This window comes from Meles meles, chromosome 18, assembly GCF_922984935.1.
Source record: "Meles meles chromosome 18, mMelMel3.1 paternal haplotype, whole genome shotgun sequence".
In the NCBI taxonomy this organism is placed as follows: domain Eukaryota; kingdom Metazoa; phylum Chordata; class Mammalia; order Carnivora; family Mustelidae; genus Meles; species Meles meles.
Window position 1 is genome coordinate 39,707,909 of NC_060083.1, and position 24,552 is coordinate 39,732,460.

General features: G+C 45.4%; 1 protein-coding gene and 1 non-coding gene across 3 annotated transcripts in view; one reads left to right on the forward strand and one right to left on the reverse strand.

The window, feature by feature from the left end:
* The window catches only part of B4GALNT2 (beta-1,4-N-acetyl-galactosaminyltransferase 2), a 37,214-nt gene that overhangs the window by 6,316 nt on the left and 6,346 nt on the right, over window positions 1–24,552 (reverse strand). The window contains exons 1-7 of one of the 2 annotated variants that reach the window (XM_045984845.1): window positions 14,554–14,585; window positions 14,228–14,416; window positions 13,537–13,674; window positions 6,788–6,894; window positions 5,366–5,403; window positions 3,770–3,950; window positions 2,520–2,606 (exon numbers count right to left, since the gene is read on the reverse strand). In XM_045984845.1, the coding sequence (XP_045840801.1) occupies window positions 2,520–2,606; window positions 3,770–3,950; window positions 5,366–5,403; window positions 6,788–6,894; window positions 13,537–13,674; window positions 14,228–14,416; window positions 14,554–14,570 (757 nt within the window). In that variant the 5' untranslated portion in view covers window positions 14,571–14,585. Of the gene's footprint in view, window positions 1–2,519; window positions 2,607–3,769; window positions 3,951–5,365; window positions 5,404–6,787; window positions 6,895–13,536; window positions 13,675–14,227; window positions 14,417–14,553; window positions 14,586–24,552 lie in introns of those variants that run through there. The other variant, XM_045984846.1, reaches the window with a different exon arrangement.
* Window positions 3,062–3,165, forward strand: LOC123930342. The gene has a single exon (XR_006816058.1). It is a non-coding gene; the product is annotated as a U6 spliceosomal RNA (small nuclear RNA).

The window sequence follows — 24,552 nt, forward strand, 5'->3', positions numbered from 1 at the left end:
ACCTGCGCCAAGCCATCCTCAGGCCCAGCAACGGGCTCTTTCATAACTCCGATGTCACCGTGAGACAGGAACCCCGAGCCTCCAGTATCAGAAAGTAGACCAGAAGGCTGGGGAGACAGGGATCAGAGCCAAGGCTAAAGCTGTGAGATGGGAAGGAGCCAGGAGAGAGAAGGGGGAAAGGATGAGCTTCACGATGAGCTCACCCACAAAAATTACAGAGCACTTAAAGGAAATTAGCATGAACGACAGCCAATGAATCTCCCGTATACAGATGTACCCACTCCAGACAGACAGAAAATAACAGAGAACTTTGAAAATGATTTGAAATAAGTATGTTCAAGCAATGGCATATATATATTCTTCCCCCTCTTTCTTTTTACAGAAACAATAGCTTCCTCTTGCCTCTCTCATTTTGTATCAGTATTAAAAAAAAGCCTTCCCCCGTGTTTTCTCCTCCCTCTTTCTGAATGCCTCTGCACGGAATTTCATTATATGGGTGGACCGCAGTTGATCTGATCGGTGCATCCCACTTCTAAGGTTTTTCGTCCTTGCAAACAATGCTGCAGTAAAGAACCTCGAATAGACATCAGAATGCCTGCCCCCCCCCCACACCTTATCCAATGCTTTCTGTTAATGAATGTATTTTTCATTTGTACTTTTTTTAGTATGAGACTGAGCATATATTCCAACAGCGAAAAGTACCGTTGAATTTCATCCGTTGCCAACTGTGCATTTTTCCATTGGCTTACTAGGTGTTTGGCTTTTTGTTTTGTTTTGTTAAGGTGGTTTAAACAAAAACAAACACATTTACTTATTTGGGACGCCTGGGTGGCTCAGTCAGTTAAGCATCTGCCTTTGGCTCAGGTCACGATCCCTGGGATCAAGTCCCACATTGGGCTCCTTGCTCAGTGGGGAGCCTGCTTCGCCCTCTGCCTGCTGCTCCCCCTGCTCCTGCTCTCTCTCCCTGATAAATAAATAAATAAAATCTTTAAAAACATTTACTTATTTAAGTACTCTCTACACCCAAGGTGGGGCTTGAACTCCCAATCCCCAGATCACAAGGTGCAAGCGCTACTGACCGAGCCAGCCAGGCACACAAGCCTGTTAACTGTTCTCATGGATTCGCAGGCGCTTTCAAGGAAAAGTACACCTTTGACTTTAATGTGTGTTGAAGATATTTTTTCCCCAATTTGTTCTTTGTCATTTGCTTTTGCTTTTGCTGGGTTTCTGCCCGAACAGCATTTAAAATTTTTATGTATTTTATGTGTGTAGTCTTCTCTTTCTGGTCTTTGTGTTTTTGGGTTTTGTTTTTTTTTTTTAAGATTTTATTTATTTATCTGACAGAGAGAGACAGCGAGAGAGGGAAGACCAGCAGGGGGGTGGGAAAGAAAGAAGTAGGCTTCTGGCTAAGCAGGGAGCCTGATGTGGGGCTCAATCCCAGGACCCTGCCCAGGACCCTGGGATCATGACCTGAGCCGAAGGCAGACACTTAAAAACTAAGCCACCCAGGTGCCCCCTGGTCTTTGTGCTTTATGTCATATTTAGAAAGGTCTTATACTCTGAGATTTTTTTTTTTTAAAATTGCACATGTTTGGGACACCTGGGTGACTCAATCGGTTAAGCCGCTGCCTTCCGCTCAGGTCATGATCCCAGGGTCCTGGGATGAAGTCCCACATCGGGCTCCTTGCTCGGCAGGGAGCCTGCTTCTCTGCCTCTGCCTGCCACTCTGCCTGCTTGTGTCCTGTCTCTCTCTCTCTCTGACAAATAAATAAATAAATAAAATCTTAAAAAAAAAAAAAAACCTGCATGGGTGTTGGTTTTTTTTTCCTAGCACTTAAAAATATGAGATAATTGGGGCACCTGGGTGGCTCAGTGGGTTAAAGCCTCTGCCTTTGGCTCAGGTCATGATCCCAGGGTCCTGGGATCGAGCCCCACATCAGGCTCTCTGCTCAGGGGGGAGCCTGCTTCCCCCTCTCTCTCTGCCTACTTGTGATCTCTCTCTGTCAAATAAATAAGTAAAATCTTTAAAAAAAAAAAATGAGATAGTTGATCAGTTTGGAATTTGTCTTGGTGTGAGCTATAAGATTCATCTTTTTATCTTCCTTTATCAACACAGTTGTCCCATGTGACTTCTTGGATCATCCATCTCTGCACCCTTTAATTTGGAAAGTTACCTTTCTCACAGGGGACAACTCCAACGTATCTGTCTCTGGATTTCCGATTTGACTCCAACGATATTATCTAGCCATGGTCCAATACTGCTCTGTGCTTATTACTATTACTTATTAAGATGTTATAATTATTGGGTTTTTTCCAGAATAAGCACAACCACATAATAAGTTAAATACAATTAAGCAATATGAGAATATTAGAATTTTTTTTCTCATTTGTCAGGAATCACCTCAGAACGGTTATTTTCATCAACTCTCCTCCTTGGCCTCAAGAGCTGATCTCTTCTGAGTTTCACCAACTAGCTCGACAAGACCCCACCCTGCACACCCCAGAAGCCAGGGCCTTACCTGGTCCGGGGTCGTATAACTTGGGGATGACAGGATAGCGGATGGTCACTGGAAACTTGACCACCAAGGACTCGGACTCCAGACTCACTGGAGGGAGAAATAAGGTCAAGGAAGGCAGCAGGAGTCTAGGTCACTCTCCACACTGCCCCAAGGGAGACGATCGGCAGCAGGGAGTGAAGGCTCAGTAAAGAAAATGTCCTGCCTGGAATGAGACCCCACTGAGTTGACAGCATTCAGGCTCCTGACTTGTTGTGTGTCCCTGGGGTAACTGGCTGAATGCTTTTTTTTTGTTGTTTTGTTTTGTTTTTTAATTAAATAATCTCCATGCCCAACATGGGATTTGAACTCACAACCCTGAGAACAAGAGTCGCCCGCTGACTCTTGACTGAGGCAGCCAGACAGGAGGCAGCCTCCTGCGGAATGCTCCTTAACTCGCGTTTCTTCCACTGTGAGAGTCTGGTGGGGTAGAGTAGGCTTCAGATCAGAGGGCCTGGAATAAGTTTGACTTTGCCATTTATTATCTGAACTACTTGGGTAAATCAGTGCTTGCTTTGGCAGCACAAATACTCAAACTGGAAAGATACAGAGATCAGCATGGCCCCTGCGCAGGGACTCCACACAAATTCGAAATGGCTTGGGTAAATGAATCACTCACTCTCCTTCTCCAGCTACAAAACCAGGATACCACCACCCGCCCTGTTTTATCTCACAGGGTCATTTGGTGAAGGGAGATGTTTGGGAATCTGTACGTAGAGAGGGTGCTCTCTTTAGTTCATGGTCAGGCATAATCTATCCTGTGTTTCATTTTTCTACTGGTGTCCTGGGAATGCATCCTGGGTAGCTAGTCAAAAGAGAAAAGAATGACTTTAATTCCCCCACATCCCTCTTTTTCTGTTAATGCCCAGGACGAGATACTGATGCACAGACTGGGTCCCTCCTCTCTTACAGTTGAAGTCTTCAGCTCTGAGAGCTACGGATAATGGGGAACAGAGCCAGCTGGTTTCCAGGTGCAGAGCCCAAAGAATCTGCCCTCACAGGGAAATGCATTTTCTTCAAGTCACGCTATAGGGTCCGTGGCAGCATGGGAGTGATGTTGGGGACAGTAATTGAGAAGCTGGATGTCTACAGTTGGAAACAAGAGTAAGTGAAGAATCCTAAATGCTGGCAGGCTTCCTGGAGGAGGAAGACTTTGAGCAGGCCCAGTGGTGTTTTCCCACTCCCTAAGCATTTTGCTTAGGACAGGCTCTCACCCACATCCACCTTGCGGTGCTGGTATACCGTGCTGGTATAAGTCATGTGCTGGAGGATGAAATTCAAAAGCTTCCGGTCACTGGTCGAAATGGTCAGCCGCTTCTGGCCTCTGCCCTGTACCACACTGTCTGGGATGTCAGCGAGGGTGTTCAGTGTCCCCAGAGAAGCGGTCAGGGTGACCTAAGGCCGGTGAGGCAGAAAAACACTAAATGTGAGGGAAGGCACACGTCCAGGATGGCCAGCAGGGGGCAGAGAGGAGGCATCCCCTAGTGTCCCTGGGAGCTGGGGTCTGGCGCCAAAGCCGTTTGCTGCTCTGTCCCCAGAAAAGGACAACCAAGTCCTGGGGACTCGTGTGTTCAAAGGCCACTGGTCTCTTAGGGCTTGGCTTACAGGATCCCATTCTTCTAGATTTCTCCTTACTCCTGCTGGCTGCTCCTTTTGATTTCCGACTTCCTCCTCCGCCTCTGTCTAACCTCCCAATGCAGTTTTTCCGGGTTTGGTTTTGGGCCCTTTTTCTCTTCCTATTCAACACCTTCTCGCTAGAGGTGGCGGCTGGAAATACCATGCATATGCTAATGACTTAAATGTGTGTCTCCAGCTCTCCTCTTAAGATCCAACTGCCTGGCCGGTTGCTCTGCTAGGAGTGCCACGGGCACCTACAATCTTCACAACCGAACCACTGATTTTTCTCTATACACCTGTTTGCCACCCTCTTCCTGGTTCCCCCTGCCTCGTGAATGGTACCTTCATCCATTCAACTGTTGCGGTCCCTAATGGAGGTCATTCCTGCTCTGCGTGAGTCCCGCTGCCTCTACCGTCAACATGTAGCTAGAACTGGTCCCCTCTCTCCATCCCACTGCTACTCCCGAAAGCCCATCTCCTCTCCTGCCCTCTCGTCCTCTGGGCAGCCGGGTATTTTTATGAAAAGTACAGTGGGTTCCCCCACACCTGCTGAAAACACTTCAGTTGGCCAACAGGTGTTTTCTGAGATGCAAATTATAGTCCCTGGGAAAAGAGTAGTGAATAAAACCAACTCCCCACCTTCAAGAGGTTTATATTCTAGTTAGGGAGAACGGCGGTTACGTATATCATGATGCATATAAAATAATTCAGGTACAGACTCATCACCCACTCCAACCTCTGGTGTGCAGAGTAGGAAAACTAAAACTACATTTCCCAAACTCCTTTTTAGATTAGGGTTCTGGTTGCGGTTTGCTGGATTTGCTGGATTTGGAGCTACATTAAGTGGGAATGAAAGGCAGGACAGAGAGCCTCTATGTTGCTGGCTGGTGCTAAACCCGAGGGAAGCAACAGGCACCCGAGCCAGGGCTGTGGCGGCAGCTTCTTCTTGCAGCAAAAGCAGCAGCCTCTGCACTGACCTGGGTTTCTGGAAGTCCTCCTTGGAGCTCCGGCCACTCACACGGCCAGAAAAATCATGCCTTCTGGAGGCATCCCTACCCCTTCTCCCCACTGTGGACTCATGGCAGATATTGAATCTGGATGAGCACTCTGTCAAACTCTGAGACCGGCCACCACTGGGGATGGGGCGTGGGCAGGGATGCCAAATGCAAAAGGAGGCTGGGAAGGGGACTTGCCTCATAGATGGGGGCCTCTGGTCCTTCAAACTGGAGACCTGGAGGACATAGGAGAAAAGGATAAAAACACTATTTGAGAGAATGCCAAGGGCTCCCTGATACTCACTACTTTCCTGATGACTCCCTTACATCCTTCCAGAATCCCTTCCAAGCTCATCTCCTGTGCACAGTGTTTGCTGACCACTCCCTGCTCCCTGGGGTCCTGTGGGGTGGAGTCCCATGGTCCTTCTCAAATTCCAGTGGATCTAAAGCCTCCGATGCCCATTCTTAGCACGGGACGGGTACTGTGAATTAATCCCGCCCCTTCCAGATATCTCTGTTACGGAAGGGAAGGCAGCAAAGGATAAGTAATGAAACATCTTTATATGAGGTTCCTAGAATAGTCAGAGACAAGACATTCTACAGAACGGTGGTTGCCACAGGCAGGAGGGGGGAAGGAAGGAGGAGCTAAATGGGTACAGAGTTTCAGTTGGGGAAGATAAAAAATTTCTGGAGATGGAGATGGTCACAGTTGCAGAACACTGAGAAGATAATGCCACAAAACTGTGTGCTTAAAAATGATTAGTAAATTTTATGTTATGCATATTTTGCAATAAAATAAAGGACTCATCTAAAATGGTGAATTGGGGCGCCTGGGTGGCTCAGTGGATTAAGCCGCTGCCTTCGGCTCAGGTCATGATCTCAGGGTCCTGGGATCGAGCCCCACATCGCGCTCTCTGCTCCGCAGGGTGCCTGCTTCCTCCTCTCTCTCTGCCTGCCTCTCTGCCTACTTGTGATCTCTCTCTGTCAAATAAATAAATAAAATCTTTAAAAAAATGGCGAATTACTTTTTAAATGACTATTCAAAACTACTGGCAATTCATCCAAATCTATGTACTTTAGAATCTATCTCTGTGCTCATAATATGATTTAATTCAAGTTCTACTTCAAAGAGAGCCTCCCTATGGGGCCTTAGATAACTTACGTCATCTGTGAAATTGGCAAAATAACATCTACCTCCCAGGAATGTGGTGCTGAACTAGAGAAGTGTGTAGAAATCCCTTGTGGAGGGGAGTTTTAACCAACATTAAATATTCTTTTCAATATGCTCTCCCAGGAGATGGGCTCATCTTTGCCTGATCTCATGATGCTGGAGGACACCAAAAAGCCAATCATGTCCTAAGATTCCTTGAGGTACACACACAGATTTCTGTCCTCTTCTGTGTTATTCCGGATCCCCAGGAACGTCATAGCAGCTAAGGGAGATCCCCAATGGTGGAAACTTTTGAGACTAACCACTAAGTGAAGTCATGTCAAGCTTCCCGCATTGTGCTGAGTACACAGCAGGTACTCAATGAATGACTGTTCCTTTCCACTCCCCCATTTTGCTTAAGAAGAGTTAAGAAAGTTGTCCGGCTCCTCTCCACGTGGAGAGCTACCTACCTGGGATGGGAACTGTATGCAGGGGCATCACCTCTACCCCATGGACCGGGTACCCAAAGGGGAGGTTGGGCTGAGCCAGCAGCGGCGGCGGATGGGGCAACCCTTCTCTGCAGGAAACAGAACCAGAACTGTCAGCAGCTGCTCTCAAGCGCCTCCCTGGTTAGTTCTGAAAGTGGTACCTGTACCCGGAGCTCTGTGCTGCCAATGGGGAGAAATTGAAAGTAGACTGCCCCGTTCACCCCTCCATTCCTTCCTTCCTTTATTCACCCTTGAATTCCCTCCAACCTTGAATTCCACAAGAGTCCAGGCCCTTTACAACAAAGCACACACAAAATTAAAAACACAACCAGCGGGGGGGGGGGGGGGGGGGAGGAGGACAAAGTAACAAGACCATCTGGGCGAACCCAGCTGCAGCAGACGAATGCCAGGGTCACAGGTGAACTTCCTGGTAGTCAGGGTGCAAAGCCATGGGCGGTCAATATTCCAGTCTTATCAACAGGACAAAGCAAACAACTTCAGAGGCAAATAAAACTTTTCCTGGTGCTGAACTCAAAAAGAAAATACATCACAAGAAATGTGATTTGTTGCCTCAGTATTTTCAGAGCAAACACGGTGATGATTTTCATATGGTTTTGTGGTTATAACCACCTCAGTCAAGGGCAAGCACATCATGAGCCAGTGAGATTGATTCTTTGGCGATTAAGGTAATGAGGTTGAAATGCAGCCCTCAGGGATCCAGTGTAGCCAAAGGTATCATTTAGATCCCCTGGAAGAATGATTAGACTACCGTAGTGAATATTTATGGGAATACAAAAGAGATGAAATTTAAAAATGGGAAATGATGTAAATAGGCAATTAACAGAAGGAATACAAATGGCGAATGCATAAATGAAACAAGCTCAGCTTCAGAATTAACCTGGGAAATGCAAGTTTAAAGACAATGAACTGGGGACAGCTGGGTGGCTCAGTCGGTTAAGCGTCTGCCTTCGGCTCAGGTCATGATCCCAGAGTCCTGGGATCGAGTTCTGCATCAGGCTCCTGGCTCAGTGGGGAGCCTGCTTCTCCCACTGCCTGCGGCTCCTCCTGCTTGTATGCTCTCTCTCTCTAGCTCTTTGACAATAAATAAATAAATAAACAAAATTTTAAAATAATTAAAAAATACAAATACAAATAAATTAAAAAATAAAAACAGTGAAGTGGAGGTGCCTGGCTGGCGACTCCTGATTGTAGGTTCAAGCCCCATGATGGGTGTAGAGACTGCTTAAAATAAAATAAAATCTTAAAAAAAAAAAAAACCAAGGAAATACTTTTTTCATTAATGTTTCAGAATGTAATGATAAGGAGTATTGGTTAGGTAGTGGGTATCTAAGATACCCACTCGTCATGAGAATGTGAATTAATGTAGACACTTTTGAATGCTATTTGCCTGTATTTATTAAAAGTAGAAATAAGCGCCTCTCGTGAATGAGGGATTCAGATGCTAGTTAAGGGGGAAAAACACCTGCCTTTGTAAACAACATGTATAAGGAGGTTCATTTCAGCACTGTTTGAAATGAACATCCTTATACACATCTGAAGGAAATAAGGAAAGAATGTAAATATAATGTAAGATAATTATTATAAATTATGTAAATGTAATAATGAAAATTTCCCCCAAATTTGAGTATCATTCAATAGAACGGCTTAATAAAATTCAGTGTATTCATATTCATAGCTGTATAGCAATTAAAAGGAAAGAACTAGGGTGCCTGGGTGGCTCAGTGGGTTAAAGCCTCTGCCTCTGGCTCAGGTCATGATCTCGGGGTCCTGGGATCGAGCCCCGCGTCCGGTGCTCTGCTTGGCAGGGAGTCGGCTTCCCCACCCACCCCTCACCCCGGCCTGCCTCTCTGCCTACTTGTGATCTCTCCATATATATCAAATAAATAAATAAAATCTTTTTTAAAAATTTATTTATTTGACAAAGACCACAAGCAGGCAGAGAGGCAGGCAGAGAGAGAGGTGGAAGCAGGCCCCCCGCTGAGCACAGAACCCATCGCCACCCCAGGACCCTGAGATCATGACCCAAGTCAAAGGCAGAGGCCCAACACACTGAGCCACCCAGGTGCCCCTAAATAAATAAAATCTTAAAAAATAAATAAATAAAAGGTAAGTACTAGACATATAGACAGCTCTTAAAAATGTACTTAACGAGGGACTCCTAGGTGGCTCAGTCAATAAAGCATTCAACACCTGGTATTGTCTCAGGTCATGATCTCAGTGTCATGAGTTCGAGCCCCGTGTCTGGCTCCAAGCTCTTAGAGGAGCCTGCTTAAGATTCCCTCTCTCCCTCCCTTCTGCCCCTTCTCCTTCTGCCTCCTTCCCTTGCTCAAGAACTCTCTAAAACAAACAAACAAAAACCCCAAATTGAAAGAAAAAAGCAAATTCTAGAGTGATTTGTTCTTATGGTGTCAATTACATTAAAACCATAAGCACAGATGGGTGAAACAGGAGAAGGGGATGAAGCAGGGAGTTGCCGAACCGCTGTATTGTACGCCTGAAACTAATAGAACACTGTGTGTCAACTACACTGGAATTTACATGAAATTTAACAATACACACAAAACCCCAAGAGTTTATGTTTATGTGGCTATAGCTACACTCACATATGTATGTGATTATGTGTGTTTGTCCGTGTGTGTAGCTGTATAAAACAGTGTGGGGTAATCTATACCAAACTCCCAAGGGCAGATTGGGTTGGCAAGGGACCCTATCATATAAGGTAGGGGAGCAAGGAGAGTTGAGGGGGTCGATTCAAGTGGACTTTTTTTAAAGGAGCATTATCTGGGGTGCCTGGGGGGCTCAGTAGGTTAAGTGTCTGCCTTTGGCTTGGGTCATGGTCTCAGGGTCCTGGGATCGAGCCCCGCATCGGGCTCTCTGCTCAGCGGGGAGCCTGCTTCTCCCTCCCCCTTTACCCCACCCTTGACCTGTGTATGCTAGCTTGCTCTCTTTCTCCCAAATATATAAATAAAAGATCATTATCCGTGTACTACTCTTTTAAAAAAAATATTTTATTAATTTATTTGAGAGAGTGAGCATGAGGAGGGGATGGTCAGAGGGAGAAGCAGACTCACCACTGAGCAGGGAGCCCCATGCGGGACTCGATTCTGGGACTCCGGGATTATGACCTGAGCCCCAGGCAGTCTCTTAACCAACTGAGCCACCCAGTTGCACCCCTGGACTACTTTTTAAGTGAAGTATCATACGGAGCTAATCAGACTCAAATGAACCAGAGATCTGACTCAGTATCAAGCTAACTCATGATTTCAAGGATACAAACACGTGATGGAGACCAAGCACGCAGGGGTGGTGCGTGCACCAGGGTGGTTCCCCCATCCGCCTTCCCACATCAGACCTGCGCTCCCCAGCCGAGGAGAACAGGCGTGATCTCTAAATAGGGTTTTGCCAGGTTCCCGCACGCAGCAGAGAGCATGTAAGTCATGAATCACCTCCATTTTACACTCACAGAGAGTTGTCCGGCTTACGTGACATTCGCCAGGGGCCAAAGATTCTGTGTTATTTATTCTATGTGATCCCTTTGCCCCCGTGCTAAAGTGGGCACAAAGAGACTAAGAAAATCCCATTCCTGGAGGGGGACAACCCAGTCCAAGACACCAAGAACTAGAATACCACGTCACCCGTTCAGGAACAGGAATGAGGCAGCTCTGAATGCTACCTTCTGGAACATTCCTTTTGTAAAATTCTCCGAACTGGAAACTGCTCTCCCTCCTAAGACCCACCATAGCACTTCCCCTGACTAGCATCGCAACACCAAGCTTTGGACGGAGCTCCTGGATTCCACACCATTTGCTGAACACACCTTGGGGGCCACGGAGCACCCACGGTCACCCCGAGGCTCTCGGTATGTTACGGTGGCGGCAGAGAGGCGACGCGGAGGGTGGAAGGGACGCAGGGAAGACCCACTGACTGTACCTTCTTGGTTCTGTTGTGAGCTCCCTGGGAGCAGGCTCTGGATAAGCTCTGTCTTTGCATCTAACTCAGCGCCTTGCTCAGAGCATTCTGGCTGTTTCTTTGGCTAATGGAGAAAGATCTGAGGCTGGGGTTGGGGAGGGAACTGAGCATCTTCTTCCCTGGCTACAGCCATGATGACAGGAGGCCTGGTTCACGTCACTGATTATTACTGGGCTGTTTGTTCTGGTACTTGCGTTGCCAGGTATAATCCCAGGAGAGCTGGGCATTTCCCCAAGCAAAGGAGGCCAAGTGAGGACACAGCCAGATCATAGCCTTCCCTGCCTGGAGTCAGCTCCTTCTTGTAATTAATTCCTCTGCCCAGCTCCCTCCAGACAGCACTCCCTCCTATGAGTCCCCTGCTTCATGTTCACCTACCCCTCCGCTCCCCCGTCCCACTGTCTCCAGTGTCTTCCAAAATCCCTGCCTCTTCTCCCTTCCCCCACCACGCACCTCCTGCAATGGGTACACCTGAGATGTTCCTTGCTGGGAACAGTCCTGACCTCCTTCTCCCAGCAGCCCCACACTGCCCAGACCAGAAACAGAAGCCCTCGTCCTGCAAGCATGTGCCCATTTCCCCCACACCATTCATGACATGTCGCAACAACTCTCGGTACAATTACTATCCCCCTTTTACAGAAGAGGGTAGGCAGCCTGCCCAAGGTCCTCTGGCTGGGATGGGGAGGCTGCAGGACCCCAACGCAGCCCGTCAGCGTCAGCCTCCCTTGGCCGCACTGTTAACTACGGAGCCCTGTTGCTCCTCACACAGCTACATGGGGGCAGGGTTCAAATCTGTGCCAGAATCCTCTGTCTAACCCACTGGTTCTTTGACTTCCAATGCTGCCTCCTGTTGGTGCCCTCCTGTTGGTGCCTCCTGTTGGTGCTCTGTTCTGTGGGGTCTCCCATCTGTATGTAGTCGGGGGTGGGGAGGTGGTAGTTGAGTCCCCAAATCAACCTTGGAGGGCCCGACTCACCCTTTCTCTTCCTTGATTCATGACTCAGGCTCAGCCACCCGGGCACCTGGGGACCGTGCATCCGAGAAGCACGAACATCACTGTTCCGGCAGTAGACGAACATTTTCCTTCCCACTGACTACACAACGGGTCTCCCTGCCTCCCCTATACCCTCCCTTTGATGTCTTCTCCACAAAAAGTCAGAGCGATATTTTACAAAAGTATCTCTAAGAACTTGCCACTTTTAAAAACCATTCAGCTCTTGGGGCGCCTGGCTGGTTCAGTCGGTGGGGCATTGGACTCTTGCTTTCAGCTCAGGTCATGATCTCAGGGTTGTGAGATCAGCCCTGGGTTGGGCTCTGCATTCAGCGTGGAGTCTGCTTGACATTCTCTCTCTTCCTCTTCCTCTCCGCCCCCCCCCCGACTCATGCTAAAGAAACAAATAAGATCTTTACCAAAAAATTGTTCCACTCTTTGCATTACTCAGAAAGCAAAATGCATGCTCCACCTCCCGGCTTACTGGCCTCTCTCTGGGCTCATCCCACCAGCCCCCCCGAGTGACCAGGGCTCCAACAGCCATCACCTGCTTGTCATTCAGCCATCATGAAAGCATCCCATGCCCAAGGCTCTGGGCCCTGGATTAACTCTTCCTTCCCAGCTTCTCCTTTACAGAAGATGGTGGGGACTCCTGCTTGATATACAAATCAGAGTTCAAGGTCACCTTCCTTCATCATCCCATTAAATTTTATGCCATCAAGTAACATTCTACCACACTGTTTTTAATTTACGTCTCCATGAAGCACTTACAATGATCTAATATTTAGGTGATTTATGTATCTCTCAGTGAATGATGTATCTCCTGGGAGAACCAGAAGAGCAATAATTTTAATAGCAAACCACAACAATAGCAGCAGGTGCTATTTTTGTAGTGCTTGTGTATTTCAGGCCCTTCATGAGTTACTAGCTCTTTGTATGTTAATACAGTGCACACTACAAAGCCTTCAAAGGCTATGGAAGAAGTATCTTTATTATAATTTTCCATATGAGGACAGTCAAATACTAGGAGGTGAAGTCACTTGCCATCCAGCCTATTCTAGAGTTCAAGTCCCTAATCATGGTGCTCTTGTTTTTATTTTTTGTTATGGCATATCTTCTGCTTAACTCTTAAATGATTGCTGGAAGGAAGGAAGGAAAGAAGGAGAGGGAGGGAAGGGTGGGCCTGTCCCTTGGTTCTTGGTTCTCAAGAACCTGCTCCTTGGTTCTTGATTTCTTAGCCTGGTCATCCTATCACCTATGGTTTTGAGGAGGTTCCAACATCCTTCCGACAAACACCCTTTTGATATAAGCCCATCAGAATCAATCATCGCTCTTTTCAACCAACAACCCTGGCCTATACGCCCCAGGTGTGTCATTTCAGGCCCTGTGTGTAGCAGAGGGACATATATTCCCAACATAAATGAATCAGAGGTGCACCCTGCGGCAAAGTCACCTGCCGCGAAGGCCCGGATGCCAGAGTTGTACCACCAACACCACATGGACATCCCAGACTATTTTCATTCCTCTGCTCTGTTCTTACTTTGAAATGTTCTAGACATCCAAAGTTTGGCAAATCTTCACTTATGGGCCATTCTCCTCCGTTCTCTCTGCTTGCTTTATTCCTAACAGTTCCCCCCAGGGACTCCTGCAAGCGAGGAGTTCCTCCCTGTTTTCTTGGGACCCACACCCTCAGGACACAGTAGAGAGAGCTTTTGCTCTGCCCCAGGACCCAAGCGCCTTCATGGTCTCTATTACCTCCTCTGAAAGTGTTCAAATTCAGCCTGTCTCCTCGCTTTCACCGCCGGGAGCTCAGTCTGGCCATAGGCGTCCTCAAAGTTGTAGCTTCCCTGCTGTGTGGTAGCATCGCATTTGCACTGGTTTTTCGGGAAGAGCCTAAAACCAGAAAAGGACTGTGACCATGGAGTGGGCAGTGGGCTGGTGGGTGAGAGACCCCGGGGTCTAATCAGTGTGAGTTTCACCCTGAGAATCTCCTTTCCATATACTCATCTGCCCTACTTGGGAGGAGATTCTGGAATCCCAGCAGCCGCCCCTCCCAGAGATACAGGGGTCAGGTGGAGGAAGGGGAAGGGGAAGAAAGCCCGCTCTCTAGAATTATCCCCAGCACCAAATGGCTTTGAACTTGAGTCATGTGACTGCCCATGGCATCTGGGCCCCACCAGAAGAGGAGGCCAGCGGGACAGAAAGGCAGCATCTTTCTTACAATTTTAGCCAAACAGACCCTTTGTAGTTTTAAGGGACTTTGCTCGGTGCTGTAGAGAGCACACAGCACCCTGCAAACCAGTCCTTCTCCAGGTCCCCCAGTTTGGATCACTTGAACAGCAAGCACAGGTTCGGGAAGGTGGGGAACTGGCAATAAATTGGGCACAGTAAACCGTCAGAGGAGCAAGGGAGACATCAGACCAACATGGAATATATTGACTCTCACCAGATTCCTTCGTAAGTAAAGAGGTTCTTGAGACGTTCCTCAGGTAGAAGCTTCGGTATCTGGTCGGGCAGAACAGAATGAGGGAGCTCTGGCGTGGGGCTACTGAACTCCACACTTCTGAGTAGAAATACAACAGTGCCAAGTCCTAAGAGCGACACTGAGATCTTGAGAAACCACAGAAATTCAGACCTGTTAGAAGACAAAAGAACAAATTCCGTTAACATCTTTTTTTCTTCTTGATCACCTAATAAATGACTCGACCGTGTAATGTTCGTGGGAATAATAACTTGAGGAAAAACGTAAGTGAAATACCTTATACTGCTTACCAAAAGTGATTTCTCATTTTAAAAAAAGAGTAAAGAATCAAGCCACAACAAAGAGACTCGGAAAAACCACAAAGCAAAGAATGGGCAAAAACATCCCAAGGGGGACAAAAAAGAAAGTAAGGTTTGCAATATTTATGTCAGCATAGTTGAATTCAAGGCCAAAAAAAAAAGTATTAAATAGGACAAAAAAGATCACTTACAATGATCAAATACATGACCCACAAAACAGATGCAGTGGTCATGAACTTCATCCACTAAACAATAGCATTAAAGTACAGATAGCAGGGCACCAGGGGGACTAAGTCAGTTAAGCATCTGACTCTTGATCACAGCTCAGGTCCTGATCTCAGTGAGTTCAAGCCCCATGTTGGGCTCCACGCTGGATGCGGAGCCTACATTAAAAAAAAAAAAAAAAAAAAAAAAGCACAGAAAGCAAAAAAAAAAGAAAGAAAAGAAAAAAAGAAAGAAAAAAGGCAGGATTACAAATACAAAGATAGTCTTAGACTCCAACATTCTCACATCTAACACCTAACACTCTCGCAGCTCACTGCTTCACAAATCAAGTCTCCAAAATATATAAAACAGTACAGCAACTAAATGGTATAATTCATATTCTGTGAAAGAGCTCTTACAACACTTATCAAAACTGGCCACGCAAAGAAAACTGTAATCAAGCAGAAATAGTTCAGATCATGTACTCTGACAGCACAATAAAAAATGTAACCTCATGAAAAGCCTGCTTCCCCAACAGCATGGAGATTTTAGAAAGGCTTTCCAAAGCAACCCTTGAATCACGGACCTCGGAATGAGAATATAAAGATAATAAATACATTACCTTCCAGAACTATGGAACACACTCAAACTGTCCTGAGAGGAAAAATTGAAGTTTTAAATGCCAATTTCTAACTATGAGACACAAAATTAATAAATTAAGCAATCAAATAAGAAGCCTGAAAGAAAGGAGCCGCTGGGTGGCTCAGTGGGTTAAGCCTCTGCCTTCGGCTCAGGTCATGATCCTGGGATCCTGGGATCGAGCCCCGTCTTGGGCTCTCTGCTTGGCGGGGAGCCTGCTTTCCCCTCCCCTCTCTCTGCCTATTTACCATCTCTGTCTGTCAAATAAATAAATAAAAATCTTTAAAAAAAAAAAAAAAAGAAGCTTGAAAAAAGGACAAAGAAACAAAGCTAAGAAAAGCAGAAAGAGGAACTTAAGAACAATGCAAGGAGAAAGTCGTGAATTAGAGAAAACTAAAATGGAATAATTGCTAATTCTAAGCCCTGAGCAGACAGCTTTTGTGGTATCTGCCCAGTTTATAACGTCTCTTCTGTAAGGCTTTTCTCCTGACCCACACCGGGGACACTTAAGATCCTAGCTCATTACACGGTACTCCCCGGCCATGGTGGATTGGACCAAGGGTGAATACCTGTTCTGAGCTGGGCCAGTCAACCACAATTTCTTCCCCAGGAATTAGAAATGAGATCAGATTATTCTGGTCCCCTGAACCAAGAAGAGAAGGGGGAATAGAAAGCAAGAGACACAAAGTGAAACCTGGATCTTGAACACCCCAATGAAAGGGATGACTTTCCAGAAAAACACAAATGACCTCAACAGACCTGTGATAAAGTCTTTGAGAAATTTACCAAAGGCCTATCTACTCTCCCTTTCAACAAAGTCTCAGATCCATGTTTCACCAGCAAACAATTCCAGCCTGGTTTATAAATAAAAGCTTTACAGTAGTACAGACATGAGCACTCATGAATAGCAATAAATGAATGCTAAATACATATTAGCCACTAGAATACAATGGTAGGTTACATGAATGATTCATCATCAACAAATGGGAGTTCTTTCTAGGAGTTCAAGGATGATTCAATATTATGCAACTTATTAATAAATTTTACCAGGTGAAAATTCAGAATATGGTTATATTGACAGATGATCTTAAAAGCATTTAATACGGGGCACCTGGGTGGCTCAGTGGGTTAAGACTCTGTCTTCAGCTCAGGTCATGATCTCAGGGCCCTGGAATCGAGCGTTGCATCGGGCTCTCCGCTCAGCAGGAAGCCTGCTTCCCCCCTCCCTCTGTGCCTACTTGTGATCTCTCTCTCTCTGTCAAATAAATAAATAAAATCTAAAAAAAAAAAGCATTTAATAAAATCCAACATCCATTCTTCATTTGTTAAACATTTAAGAAAGGACCCAGAAGAAATGACACCTCACTAAAAATCACCAGCACATCTAACACCTACCACCTGTATCTCTAAACATTCTTCCCCTCTAAAGGAAACCAGAGCACCTGGGAGAACTGGCCCAATTCTGGGTTTGGGGTAAGGGAAATGTAAAGTGAGTCGAGGACCTCCCATAGTGCCAGAAAGGACAGGAGCTATTTAAGAAGACCACAGTCATCTTCAAAGAAATACAAGCCCGTTTATGGGGCACCTGGGTGGCTCAGTGGGTTAAGCCTCTGCCTTCGGCTCAGGTCATGATCTCAGGGTCCTGGGATCGGGTCCTGCTTCGGGCTCTCTGCTCGATGGGGAGCCTGCTTCCTCCTCTCTCTCTCTCTGCCTGCCTGCTTTCCTGCTACTTGTGATCTCTGTCAAATAAATAAATAAAATCTTAATAAAATAAAATAAAATCCGGGGTGCCTGGGTGGCTCAGTCAGTTAAGCAACCAACTCTTAGTTTAGGTTCAGGTCATGCTGTCAGGGTGGTGAGACTGAGCCTGGGTTGGGCTCTACCATCAGCATGGAGTCTGTTTGGGATTCACTCTCCCTCTCCCTCTGCCCCTCCCGCTTGTTCTCTTTCTCTTTCTCCGAAATCAATCAATCAATCTTAAAAAAGCAAAATGAAATCTATAGGTCTATTGATACTTTAAGGGAAAAAATGCAAGAGGTGTACTTTTTTCTTTTTAAAGATTTTATTTATTTATTTGACAGAGATCACAAGTAGGCAGAGAGGCAGTTTGGGGGGCAGGGGAAGCGGGCTCCCTGCTGAGCAGAGAGCCCGATGTGGGCCTCGATCCCAGGACCCTGAGATCATGACCCAAGCTGAAGGCAGAGGTTCCAACCCACTGAGCCACCTGGGCACCCCGAGGTGTACTTTATAAAAGATTTTTATTTATTTGGGAGCGAGAGCACATGGGAGAGAGGCAGAGGGAGAGAATCTCAAGCAGACTCCCCACTGAGCACAGAGCCTGATGCAGGGCTCCACCTCATGACCCTGAGATCATAATCTGAGCAGAAATCAAGAGTCCGACGCTTAACCGACTGAGCCACCCAGGCGCCCCAAGAGTGCACTTTTAATTAACTTTTTAATTAGAGGAAAAGCCCAAGCAGACACAGAACATCAAGAGAATAGTCAAGCGAAGTTCCAGGTACCCATCACCCATCTTCTGCTCATGGACAAAATGGAGCTGTCTATTTCTTCCTATTCCCCTTTCTTCCCAAACCATTTTGAAGCAAATCTTGATACCACATGATTGCACCGGTGAGTATTCTTGTAGATCTCTCTGAAGGGTAATGGGGTAGCTATGCACTTCGTGCATGACTGAGCCAGAACACATTTCCAGAACTCCTTTCCCTATGTGATTCCAGGTGAGGGACAGCCACGAGAGAAATTTGCATACAATTTGGGAGGCAGAAGTGAAACTGTAGCCATTGTGCTCTGAAGGGCGTCCTGTCCTGTCCTTCCTTAGAGGCTTTGAGGGATAGCTGAGGCACTGGCAAGTTCCATCCACTTGGTCTGCTTTCCCCCACTCCTCAGCCAGCCCTTCTTCCCAGTGACTGGACCTGCTGACCAACGACCCCCAGTTCACTACCAGAACTTCCTCTGTGAGGTCACGGTAGCAGCAGCCACAAAGAACAAATGATTTTCCATAACCATCTCCACCAACTCTTTCTGTGGTTGTCCTCCAACATACTTTGCCAAAGCTGATTCATGACTTCTCTGGTCCTTTTTCGAGCCTCTACTTCCCCAACTTGTCCCACAAGCATACCAATTCCTGTAACGAATTTTTTAAATGAAATTTTAAAAAAGATTTTATTTATTTGAAAGAGAGAGCGAGCCACACAAAGGGAGAAGCAGTCTCCCTGCTAAGCAAGGAGCCAGATGTGGGGACTCGATCCCAGGACACTGGGATCTTGACTCTAATTAATTTCTTATTCTGTAATATGCATAGTAGTTGTTTTCTTGACTGAGACTTGACTGATACAAAGTTTCTTACACACACTGCCCTGCCACATACCCACACAATACTGTATCACAGCTAAACAATTAATAACCATTCTTTATTACTATCAAGTGTCCACAGGATTTAAATCTCCCCATCGTCTCTCTCTCTTTTTTTTAAGGATCGAGTCAGGATCCAAAGAAGGTCCATACATCAACTGATAGGTCTCCTAAGTTCCTTTTTTTTTTCCTTAAGATTTTATTTATTTATTTATTTGACAGACAGAGAGAGAGATCACAAGTAGGCAGAGAGGCAGGCAGAGAGAGAGGGGGAAGCAGGCTCTCGCTCCCTGCTGAGCAGAGAGCCCGATGTGGGGCTTGATCCCAGGACCTTGAGATCACGACCCAAATTGAAGTCGGAGACCTAACCTACTGAGCCACCCAGGTACTCCACCACGTTACAATTTTATTTTTATTTAATTTAAAAGGTTTTATTTGGGCACCTGGGTGGCTCAGTGGGTTAAAGCCTCTGCCTTCAGCTCAGGTCGTGGTCTTGGGGTCCTGGGATCGAGTCCTGCATCCGGCTCTCCGCTCAGCCAGGAACCTGCTTCCCTCTCTCTCTCTCTGCCTGCCTCTCTGCCTACTTGTGATCTCTCTCTCTCTGTCAAGTAAATAAATTTTTTAAAATATTAAAAAAATAAATAAAAATAAAAGGTTTTATTTTATTGAGAGAGAGAGAGAGCATGGGGGAGGGGAGGGAGAAAGAGAATCCCAAGCAGATGCCACACTAAGGGCAGAGTCTGAAGCGGGGCTCCATCTCACCAGCCTGAGATCACAACCTGAGCCGAAAACAAGTCAGACACTCAGCCAACTGAGCCACTCAGATGCCCTGACTTCACAATTTTAAAAATTACTGGGGACCCCAAAGCATCTTACCACCTTGGACATTAAATTGGAGGAATTTTTAAAGTATTTATTCATTTAACAATAGAATACTAAACCCCACACACGTTAACACAAGTAACATATTTTTGGAAAAATAACTACCTGTTTCAGAACAAAAGGTAGTGATAAGAACAGCATCACTTTAACTAATGTTTGCATGTCTCTTTAACATCTAACTTAATAGAAGATGAAGGAATTCTCATATTTGTTCCTGCATTCAATGTTACACATTGTCGGTTGACATATATGAAAGAAATACGGCCTCGTGCAGATATGTTGTTGGAAAAGGGAGAAATATTTTACTTTTTCAGATAATTGTGGCTATTCATCCAGATACCACACAAAAAAATCAAGACCAAAAATCCAGACGTTTCTTAAAAGGTTCATAGTCATTAAAAGGAACGCAAAACCGTATCAATAATTTTTTTTTGTGCTGTTACATTAAAATCCACTAATCTACCCTGTACTTTGATCTCTTACCCGTGTATGACTTTGCAGCATCACTCATTAGTCATATGGAAAATATTGTTGCCCTGAGTTATGCTGGTCTTCCAAATGTTAATGCATCTCATTATGCAATATCGATAGTCCACATTCATTTATAATTAACACCACCCTCATCAGAGACGTCTCTACAAACCGAGAAGCTGTCAAGCTCGTTGCAGGGGACTGAAGTTATACAAAGCTCTAATTTTTTTTTAAAGATTTTATTTATTTATTTGACAGACAGAGATCACAAGTAGGCAGAGAAGCAGGCAGAGAGAGAGGAGGAAGCAGGCTCCCTGCTGAGCAGAGAGCCCAACACAGGGCTCGATCACCAGGACCCTGGGATCATGACCGGAGCCAAAGGCAGAGGCTTTAACCCACTGAGCCACCCAGGCGCCCCCAAAGCTCTAATTTTTTAAAGTTTGAATTTTATATATTGGCAACAAATACTACCAGTTCTTCTGAGGGGGGTAACAGTATCACTTCCATTTTTTGAGATGACACCTACCAAACACCATGGTTGATTAGTTGTACTTTTAAGTTTAAAATCTATTAAAAACAAAAAACAGTCCATCTCGCAGCTCAAATTGCACAAATGTTCTCTCTTTTTTTTAAAAGATGTTATTTATTTATCTGACAGACAGAGATCACAAGTAGGCAGAGAGAGAGGAGGAAGCAGGCTCCTCGCTGAGCAGAGAGCCTGATGCAGGGGCCCAATCCCAGGACCCTGGGATCATGATCTGACCCAGAGGCAGAGGTTTTAACCCACTGAGCCACCCAGGTGCCCCACAGACATTTTCTCTTGAGACAACTACCACTGTACTTCAGTATACACCAGGAGTGTTTTATGGGTATATTTCATCAAAAAGATATATTTAGCAGTGCCTGGCTGGCTCAGTCGGTAGAGCATATGATTCCCGATCTTTGGGTCATGAGTTCAAGCCCCACGCTGAGTGTAGACATTACTTAAAAATAAAATCTGGGGGCGCGTGTGTGGCTCAGTGGGTTAAGCTTCTGCCTTCGGCTCAGGTCATGATCTCAGGGTCCTGGGATGGAGCCCCAACCCCCACTCCTCTGCTCAGCAGGGAGCCTGCTTCACCCCCTCTCCTGCCTGACTCTGTGCCTACTTGTGATCTTTCTCTCTCTGTCAAAGTAGTAAATAAAATCTTTAAAAAATCTTTTTAAATAAATAAAATCTTTTGGGGGTGCCTGGGTGGCTCAGAGGGTTAAGCATCTGCCTTCAGCTCAGGTCATGGTCCCCCAAGTCCCACATCCGGCTCCCTGCTCATCGGGGAGCCTGCTTCTCCTTCTCCCTCTGTAGCTCCACCTGCTTGTGCTCACTCTCTCTTTCTCTCAAATAAATTTTTAAAATCTTGAAAAAAAAAAAAAAAAAGAAAACCTCCACTTGGAAGGAAGCACAACCATACAGTCTTCAGACAAAAGCCATACAGTTCACTCATGTTTGCATGTGGTATGCAATTTAGCAGGGAAAGCCTGAAAAACAATGAGAAGGCTATTCATATTTTTAATGAAAGATTGCCTTTGTCAGGGTGCCTGGGTAGCTCAGAGGGTTAAAGCCTCTGCCTTCAGCTCAGGTCATGATCCCAGATCCTGGGATCAAGCCCCACATCGGGCTCTCTGCTCAGCGGGGAGCCTGCTTCCTCCTCTCTCTCTCTCTGCCTGCCTCTCTGCCTACTTGTGACCTCTCTCTGTCAAATAAATAAATAAAATCTTAAAAAAAAAAAAAAGATTGCCTTTGTCTTACGCAGAACATGTAGAATATATCTTTTAATTTAGTGACTATTTTTTAGGGTGTCTGGGTGGCTCAGTGGTTAGGCCGCTGCCTTCAGCTCAGGTCATGATCTCGGGGTCCTGGGAACGAGTCCCGCATCGGGCTCTCTGCTTGGCAGGGAGTCTGCTTTCCTCTCTCTGTCTGCCTCTCTGCCTACTTGTGATCTCTGTCTGTCAAATAAATAAATAAATAAAAATTTTAGTAACTATTTTTTAAAAGGCGGTGATGCTTTGTTACTGAAACTAAAATGAATTTTAGTCATAAAATTTCTGATCTCATAATTTTATAAGTTGTTTACCACTTTAATTTTTGTTTGAAATGTGATTTTTTTCCTTCTCTTCCCAACCTCTCCTTTAAAAAAAAAAAAAAAGGAAGTGACTTTCTAGCAAGGAATTGAGCAGAAGTCTAATATATGACAGGTTTGCCCCATTCTTTGAAACTAGAATGAGCGACCATATGAGACTTTTCATAAGGAAAAACGGTGCAAAGAAGTAATCACCATGAATTTATATAGAAAATTTTTTAGTGTTGCCAGACCTCCAAACTGACCACACCTAGGCTTTTCTGATACCTTAGGAACCTCTTCTAAAGGATGCACAAAATAAAATGGAGATAAGGCAGTTGGTCGTAACAGCGTGCAAGGATCTGGTGCCTTTGATGTTGAGATGCTGAGTGTAGTTCCTGGGAAAGGTACTTGGTGGCGCCACTGAGACGGCTCAGGGCGCACGCCGCCTCTCTACAGAGGGCTTGCAAAACAGACCAGGAGCGCTATTTTTGCTTTTCACCTTTTTTCGCTTTTCATCTTTTTTCACAAAGGCAAAAATCCTCTTTGGATTTCTTTTGGCTAACAAAAGTAAGTACAATGTCGGTCTTTCGTATAAGTGAAGCGGTGTTACGTGAACGTGCAAAAAGTAGGAGACACTTGCAGACGTGTTTTGAGCTGTGTCACGTCAGTTTTGGATACCTGAGAATTTGTTTTATTATGAGAGTTTTTGTTTTATTACTTGATAATCCGCTTATAAAAATCATATACGTTGATACTAGTTCAGTTATATATTTCTGTTGTCTGGGAATGTATGTTAACAGTTCTCTGGGGGAAAGAATTTGCCAGATGTTCACCGGCTTGCCAAACCCCAGTGTGAGAATTCAAATATCTAAATAAATATTGAAAATGTGTCTTTTTTTTTTTTAAAGCAAATTTCTGAATAGACATAGTATAAAGCCTTTAAAAAACTAGGACCCTGGGGCGCCTGGGTGGCTCAGTGGGTTGAAGCCTCTGCCTTCCGCTCAGGTCATGATCCCAGGGTCCTGGGATCGAGCCCCACATCAGGCTCTCTGCTCAGTGGGGAGCCTGCTTCCCCCTTTCTCTGCCTGCCTCTCTGCCTACTTGTGATCTGTCAAATAAATAAATAAAATCTTAAAAAAAAAGATTTGTCATTGTTGTTGTTAAAATGACTCTAATGGGAACACAAGAATAGCAAGGAATATGTTACAAATAAGAGGGATGGCTGCTGTACTCTTACTGAAGAATAAAATGATTAGAAAGCTACAGTTGTTAAAAGCATGATACTGATTCCAGAATAAGCAAATAGGTAAAGGGAATAAACCAAAGCCCAGAAATAGGTGTATGTATAAAAATTTTATATGGAATTCTCACTTTGTAACTTCTGCATTTTCTAAAATGGTCTCGGATAAGGATGGACACACTTCAAATAGTCAAGTTATAGAAACCCACGCAGAAAATAGGAGTTCGCTTCCTCTTACGTTGGACCATGTGATCGGACATTTCTCAGCTTTGGGGTTCGCATTTACAAAACCTGGTTCCAGCTAGCGATAGCGTTTGGGATGCAGTCATGAAAGGGAATTGTTTGGTAGGAGATTACCAATAAGATATGAAACAGTTGTATTTTTATCAATTTTTTTGATAATTGATAAAAATTCTGATATTTTATTTTTTGATAATTGATAAAAAAATTATCAATTTTTATTTTAGAAGTACAAGTGTTCTACAATGTTCAGACTGCACTGTTTGTGTCCTGCCATGGGACTGGTTAAAATTATTATCACATGAGTCTGCTATCTTGGTTGGACCCTGTTTGAGAAACATCCAAGAAAAGGCCAACACGCAATTTATAAAGTCAGTGAGAAACAAGGACAGGAGCCAGTCATCGGTATCAGCTGGTGTCAGCCTGTCCCTTCAAGGTCAAGGTGAAGCCACTTAACCCTGACAAACAGTTCTCATATTCCAGGTACAGAACTTTCGGGCCAGGGAGAAACCGCAGGAGCAGCCTGAGTCCCAGGTCAGAAGATGGGGATACTCATTTCCCTGAGGGGCTCTTGTACCCTAGCTGGGATGGTCCAGATGCCCGAGTTTGAGCAGATGATGGAAGCCGGTTAGGCAGGATTTTCCTGTTGCCTATGAAAGCAATCTCATAATTTCTGTTTGTTTGTTGTGAACCACGACACTTTACAGCCTAGAAACACCTACAAGGGGAAAGACCAAAATGCTTAAGTATGCATCCAACTTTTTAAAATACGTACACAGTGTTGGGGTGCCTGGGTGGCTCAGCCAGTTAAGCGCCTGCCTTCAGTTCAGATCATGATCCCAGGGG